Source organism: Triticum urartu, chromosome 2A (assembly GCF_056163025.1).
Source record: "Triticum urartu cultivar PI428250 chromosome 2A, HENAU_Tu73, whole genome shotgun sequence".
NCBI classification, from domain to species: domain Eukaryota; kingdom Viridiplantae; phylum Streptophyta; class Magnoliopsida; order Poales; family Poaceae; genus Triticum; species Triticum urartu.
Window position 1 is genome coordinate 74,582,879 of NC_141874.1, and position 7,706 is coordinate 74,590,584.

At 46.8% G+C, this 7,706-nt stretch overlaps 1 protein-coding gene across 1 annotated transcript; it reads right to left on the minus strand.

The window, feature by feature from the left end:
- Positions 1 to 4,667: 4,667 nt before the first annotated feature.
- LOC125535739 (protein SRC2) lies at positions 4,668 to 5,813 on the minus strand. Its single transcript, XM_048698809.2, has one exon. It carries the CDS (start codon positions 5,746 to 5,748, stop codon positions 4,942 to 4,944), a length of 807 nt encoding a protein of 268 aa, XP_048554766.2. The 5' UTR covers positions 5,749 to 5,813; the 3' UTR covers positions 4,668 to 4,941.
- Positions 5,814 to 7,706: the final 1,893 nt, after the last annotated feature.

Genomic DNA, 7,706 nt, shown 5'->3' on the forward strand with positions numbered 1-7,706 from the left:
CCCTCCGAGAGGGGGAAATCATCACCATCGTCATCACCAACGCTCCTCTCATTAGGAGAGGGCAATCTCCATCAACATCTTCACCAGCACCATCTCATCTCCAAACCCTAGTTCATCTCTTGTATCCAATTCTTGTCTCAAAGTCCGGGATTGGTGCTAGTAGGTTGCTAGTAGTGTTGATTACTCCTTGTAGTTGATGCTAGTTGGTTTATTTGGTGGAAGATCATATGTTCAGATCCTATATGCATATTGTTACCCCTCTGATTATGAACATGAATATGCTTTGTGAGTAATTACGTTCGTTCCTGAGGACAAGGGAGAAGTCTTGCTATGAGTAGTCATGTGAATTTGGTATTCGTTTGATATTTTGATAAGATGTATGTTGTCTAGCCTCTAGTGGTGTTATGTGAACGTCAACTACATAACACTTCACCATTATTTGGGCCTAGAGGAAGGCATTGGAAAGTAATAAGTAGATGATGGGTTGCTAGAGTGACAGAAGCTTAAACCCTAGTTTATGCGTTGCTTCGTAAGGGGCTGATTTGGATCCATATGTTTCATGCTATGGTTAGGTTTACACTAATACTTTTGTTGTATTTGCGGATGCTTGCAATAGAGGTTAATCATAAGTGGGATGCTTGTTCAAGTAAGAACAGCACCCAGGCACCGGTCCACCCACATATCAAATTATCAAAGTATCGAACGCGCATCATATGAACGTGATGAAAACTAGCTTGACGATATTCCCATGTGTCCTCGGGAGCGCTTTTCCTATTATAAGAGTTTGTTCCGGCTTGTCCTTTGCTGCAAAAGGATTGGGCCACCTTGCTGCAATTTATTCACTTTTGTTACTTGTTGCTCGTTACAACCTATCTTATCACAAAACTATCTGTTACCACTTATTTCAGTACTTGCAGAGAATACCTTGCTGAAAACCGCTTATCATTTCCTTCTGCTCCTCATTGGGTTCGACACTCTTACTTATCGAAAGGACTACGATAGATCCCCCATACTTGTGGGTCATCAGTGATCTGTAGCATTTGATCCCAGGAATGAATGGTTCTGTAATGGGTATGCTGCTTGGACAATAAAAGTTGAGGCCTACCTGTATTAGCACTATTATTTCCTGAGAGACTTGTTTTACAGGTGTCTACATTTTTGTAATATGTTATGCACCTATTTGTATATGATGCACATTTTGTTCGCTTGTTGCCTGGCGCAGGACGAACTTGTTGTTGTTAATTCGATTCAGTTCATCTTTAATTGATTGAGTGTGTGTCCATGTTCTAGGATGCCTATGGAGGTATTTTTTTTATGCAGAGTCCTGCCCATATGCTGGAATGCAAAAACAATCATGGTTGCAAGAAGCAGCATTTTAATCACATAGCCAAAATCATTATGAGAATGATATCTACTGTCTGTGTTACCTGCTACTCCATGTCAACAGTAGGTATGCATGCACCTTGCACCTTTCGTTTGCCATCTCCGGTATTTCCCCCTCTCACTGCAGTCTCCCTCCTCTAGGTGTTATTGATACTTTGTTAGAGTTGGATGAAAAATCGTCTAATGAGTGTTTGAAACTACAGACGTCATGGCTGCTGCAAATTATGTATGTGCTCCAAAGCTCCCTATTTAAATTCGAGCAGAACATGCAGGTTCAGAACACATGTATCATTTTTGTATGCGACTTGTTCCTACCCCATTTAGAAAATGGTACTAATGAAAGCAATGATTTATATTTTACTTGCCTTATAAACAAAGCTAATATAGCTAGGGAGTAAGAATTTTGCAAAGTAGGAACAACTTCTAAGTGTGCTTCTTCGGTCCTGAAATAAGTCTTGTCTTACGTGGTTTCGCTCGGCTTTTGTTCTAAGAAGCAAAATGCTTCAGGTTTCGGCTGTTAGGACAAACAAGTCGTAAGCCACCAATGCCGAACTGTTTAATGATATTTTAGGAGGGTCAAGAAAAAGACACAAAAGCATTGCTTGCTCCCTGATTCCAGTTTCTGCGGCCACCATTGATAAGCATGGAGCTGAGCAAATGAGTATCAAAAGGAAGTCAAGGAAACTTCGTCCTCTATGCTGCTTGCAATGTAGTTCTCTAGCAGCTCATCAATTTCGCAAACTAGGATAACACCCACTAGTTTCACTTATTTTAAATTGTCAGGTCCTATAATGGCATGGATAATTGTGCTGATGCCATTGTTTCCTAATTACTATGATATAATTTGCCAAATGAGGAGGTGGGAGAGGTGCCGCCCAAGGAGGTCAGGGGGAGGAGGTCAATAAGGCTGGGGAGCGGAGGCGGAGGTTGACGGGTTAGAGAATGATCAAGCATGTGAATCTATAGCACAAGCTCATGATTTATCAAGGGAGTGGTGCTGCCGCCGGAGTAGAAAATCGTATCTCATATTAAGCTGTTTTTGTCTTTTGTTTTTGTACAAATTTGGTGCAGGCAAAATTTTGATGACGATATATATAAGATGACTAGCATTATCTTTTTACTAACTGCATGTTCGGGTAACTCACTTAGAACGGGAGTCAGTGGAATTTGTGATAAGAGTGAGGATTGAGAGTGAGCGTAGGGTGGGGGTTGGGATTCGCAACATGAGTAACACATGAGTAATAGACAGTATTATGGATTATGATCACTTCAGTGAGTACTCTCAACAATGTTAGAAGCACTACTATATGATTACAACAGCACATTTCTGATATAAAGTAAGATTAAAATGTATCGCCTGCAGTTAGGACTCACTGAGACTCACGCCCCCCGCGTCGCCAACACTTGGCGACATGGGGGAGATCGCGCCGCCGCGCCCTAGGCCTCCTCTCCCCGATCTCTTCCTCCTGCCGCCACCCGAGTTCACGCCGGTGAAGCCCGACTGTGGGCTGTGACGGTAGCGGCGGGGTCTTCTCCCTCGCGCGCGGTGGCATCTTCCTCTGGCGGCGGCAATGTGGCCACTCCAGTGATTCGGCGGCGCGGTGCGACGGGATCTCGGCGGAGGATGTGGCGACGGCGGCGGCGCAGCCTCCCGCGGTGGTGGTCGGAATCTCGGATCTCGCCGGCCTCAGTTGGGCTTAGGCGGGTCGATGGATCTGGTGTGCGGCGGCAGGCTTGCGCGGTGGACCTAACGTAATCGGCTGCTCTGGCACCGTGGTGGTGCCATGGCCGGTTAGGCGGTGACGGCTATTTCCTTTTGGCGATCCGTGCACAAAAAGCTGGATGGAGTTCTTCGAATAGATCTGGGTGAAAACCTGCTCTCGGCTAGATGCCAAGGCCGGCAATGGCGGCGCTCTTCGGCGCCGTTCCCTTCTTGGAGGCATCGCCGTGGAGAACTTCTAGGCCAACATCTGCTACCTTGTGAGTGCGTCGGACCGGTGTGTACGCCAGTCCCGGTATGTGGCTAGGCTGGGGCATCTGGCGTTAGATGTTAGGCTTTGCTGCGATGTTTATTTGATATTAGGTTTGGACAATTGGCACCCCTTCATTAAGGGGATAGGAGCAACAGGTGTTCCTTGGATGGTGGCTTCAGGCGTATGGATGTATTACTTTGTAAGGTCTTTGAGAATAATTCATAAAATGGCTGCATGCATCATTCAGATGCAAAGGCCGGGGGTACATCCTCCTTTTCAAAAAAATCTGACCAATGTAAGCTGAGGAAAAAGTTTTATTATACTTGCTCAAATATCGTGCAAATGAAGCTAAAGACAACATTTCTAATATTGTGTGAGAATTTCTTAAGCGCAACACAAGGAACAATAGATATTAATTTTTAATAGAATTTTAGTTGGATCACCGCTCTATATTTATATAGTGTTAATTTATCTCTTTTATCAATTTACATTGCAAGTGAATTGGACTTCAATAAATACCCCCGTGCTATTTGTCTCTACATGTGAAATTTAACATGCATTATGTTTACATAATTCTAGCAAAAAAATCGTAGCACATGGCAAGGCACCGACATTCCCGTGCTATCTTATCTCTACATGTGAAAGTTTACGCATTATGTCTATACAACTCAACAAAAATATTTCAAAAGCCCGTGGCAACGCACAGGCATTCTACTAGTAGCCTGTAATGTGGTAGTTTTTTGCTATATACTCCTTGCGGTTGGGCAACTGACTAACAACCTTCTCTTCAACTCATGCTCTTGCAACCTCCCCAAGAGGTTTGGGTGCGTTTGGCACCCCTTGATCGTTGCAATCCCGTGGATATTCGTTTGTTATTCCTAGAATGCACAAGTGTTCCATGACATTGACCAACTGACAAATGCAAAGTTTTCTCATGATATGGTTTGTCTTGTTCAAGTTGTTGGGCCTTAGAGTAGCCATCGACTCAGGTTTGAGTACATCCGGGTACGATCACGCTCACCATTGTTATCCTTATGCTCCTTTTGAACGGAATTCAGATGTGGATTCTCTTCCACGGTGACCGATTCGGAAAAAAATATCGTTATGCATCATGAGTTCGATCCATTGACCCTTATTGTCAGATGTAGATGCATTGCATCACAAACGTCGCCTCCAATAAACATTGTTGTGGATCGACGCTCTAACACTTAGATTCCACAGCTGCACTTTGGATCCAGATGCATGCTGCTCTTGTCAATTTGTAATGGAATTGAACTTTGAAGTTTAATCACTCACAGGAGAAAGAACCGATTAAGCAAGTAAATTTGAAGTTTAATCACTCACAGGAGAAAGAACCGATTAAGCAAGTACTACACTGCAATGGACAGCGCGCAAAGTGACAACACAATAGACCCGTCAAAAAAAAAAAGTGACAACACAATAGACACAAGTAGACTACAGGAGTGGCGGAATGTACCAAGCTAACTGGACCGTGTGCATCTCACGATCTTGATGAATATGTCAAGTTTTTATTCAAGTTTGACGTGCTTATTTAGTTATATATCCTGATGAATAGTGGAAGTTTTCAGAAGGCAACTCCTGCGCCGTCGGCGGCCGTGGGCTTGTACCCGGAGTCGTGAGCCGCCTTGTCCGACGGCGGCATGTCGCCGAACACCATCCCCCCGAAGCCTCCGCCGAGCAGCCCCGTGCCGAGCCCCAGCGCGAAGCTGCCGTTCCTTACGTAATAATTCTTCTGCGCTGGCGACGCAGCGGCCGCGCCACAGCCGGCAGCTCGCTTGGGCCCCGGCGGCATGCGAGCACACGCCTGAGGGTAGCGCGGCACCGCCGCCTCCGGCGCGTATACGTACGTCGGAGGACAGTACTGCCACGGCGGCAGCTCGCACCCCACCACCGCGGCGTCGTCCCAGCACGACCCTTCGTCCTGATGATGAGGCAGCGGCACCATCACGGGGCCGAAGCGGTACGCCACGGTGAGCATGCCCCGGTGCTCGGTGCAGTGCACCTTCCGGACCGGGTACGACTCGCACCGCGGCGGGCCGCCGACGCAGGCGCAGGCCGGCAGGTCGGCGATAGGGATGAACACCTCGCCGACGTCGCGGTCGTCGAAGCCGAAGAGGCGCTCCGTGCGGAGGAGCACGTGGAGGTAGGCGCCCGCGGCGGCAGCCTTGGCGGCCGTGGGCGGGACGGTGAACATGAACGTTTCGTCCCACCTCGGGTGCCGGGCGCCGTCGCGGTCGACCTGGCTGCACCGCCGCGTGCGAGGGTCGCCGAACACGGACGTGATGGCGTACACCTCCATGCGGCTGAACACGTTGACATCCTTCAGGTTCTGACCCGACACCAGCGTCAGCTCCAGCACCCTGTGCGCCATTGCTAACCGCCCCAGCGCTGTTGGAGAAAGGGAAACTACGTGGCGAGCTGCGAGCTTTGCTGTACGGGCTTATTGCGGCCATGGCGCGCAGGGGGTATGTATAGAGGAGTCGTGCTGGGCCCGCTGCCAGCGACGTACGAGTCGATCGGCTGCTCCAAGTTTGGCGCCTGGGCAACACGCCTGCATGGATGTGCACGCATCCGATGCCAATGGACATTTCAACAGAATGTGCGCAACAGCTAGCTAGCTTGTTACCGATCACATTTGATAATACAAAATTCTAAATTTTAAACTCTAAAGATCTCAACATCTCTTCTAGAATACCTATGGATTATGGTTATGAATCAGTGAATTGTATAAGACTGTTAGGTTGCTTCTGATGAAAGATTGTTCTACTTTTTCCCACTGATGCGACATATAATTTTCCAAACTACTGGAAGAGTGGAAGGTGCACGATCTTTTCCACTAGACGGAATAGAGTTCACAATCATAACTGTGGACCAGCTGCATGCCCAATTGCCCATGAAGAACTGGCAGAAAGAACTGCATGCATAATGTATTCTTTCCAAAAGGAGAAAAATCTATAATTACAAATAAATATTCTTATGTAGGTAATAACTACTCCCTCCGTCGCATAGTATATGTCAAAAAACGTCGTACATTATGGGATGGAGGGAGTGGTAGGTAACAAAGTTATTTGATTAACCATGTGAATTTAAACACTGGATAAAAACATTAAATTGAAGGACAGAAAAAATGAGCACCTAAGAAAAAAACATTCCTCAAATTGAACTTACAAATGATAATGAAACAAAAAACCTCATACTCCTCATGTAAAAAATGGGTAATATTTTTTTGAATTGTTAACAATACATTCAAATCAAATGTTGAATAATCAAACTCAAAGACACCGATCGAGCTTTTTTTTAGAATCTCACAAAACTTTATAACTCCATACGTCACGATGTTTACAGGGATGAATACAAGATCACCGGGAAGTCCTATCCTAACCAGACATGGCGGCCATACCCTAACAAAACTTTGCAAGATTATGAGCCTGCATATTGGAGATTCTATACTCATGACTAAAAACACATGAAAAAATTACCAGATCTAGCTAGTAGTATTTCTTGAACTACATCACCGAAACTTGCTGAGCTTCCCTTCTTAATTGCATCAATGGACACCTTGCAATCGTATGCAACAAAAACTCGGTTTATGTACAAATCTTCTGATAGGGCCTACCACTAGTAGAAAACATGGCTTTGGTTCGGGCAGGGCAAGCCCATTAGTCCCGGTTCAGTCACGAATCGGGACCAATGGGGGCATTTGTCCCGGTTCTTTAGCCTAGGGGGCCGGCCGGGGCCTCGTGGGCATTGGTCCCGGTTCGTATGGACCCATTTGTCCCGGTTCTAGGCACGAACCGGGACCAATGGGCCTCGCTCCTGGCCCACAAACATTGGTCCCAGTTCTTGGCTCAAACCGGGACAGAAGGCTGGGCTTTAGTCCCGGTTCCAGCCACGGACCGAGACAAATGAGTTGCCTATATATACCCCGTCGCCGCAGCAGAGCACTCCACAGTGCTCTGTTTTTTCTGGCCGGCGAGGAGAGGGCATTTGGGTGCTCTAGCTCACCTCCTATGCACATGAGGTGTTCGATGAAATGCCTGAGCCATGCTAGTTAAGCTTTCTCCTCTCGAAGCTCGACCTCCAAGCTCCATTTTCCCCGAGATTTGTCTAGGTTTAGCGGTCCGTCACGTCCCGTCCCCGTCTTCACCGGCGTCGATCGCCCGCGCCGATCTCGTCGCCTGCACCACGTGGTGAGCCTCTTGTTCTTATCTTCTTCTGAAAGAAAAAATTCTTACTTTAGATAGATACTTGTCTAATTTTCTTGCTTTTATTATTACTTGTTATCGTATAGTGCGACGGTTTTGGTATCCGCCCCCGTCGGCCCTCGTC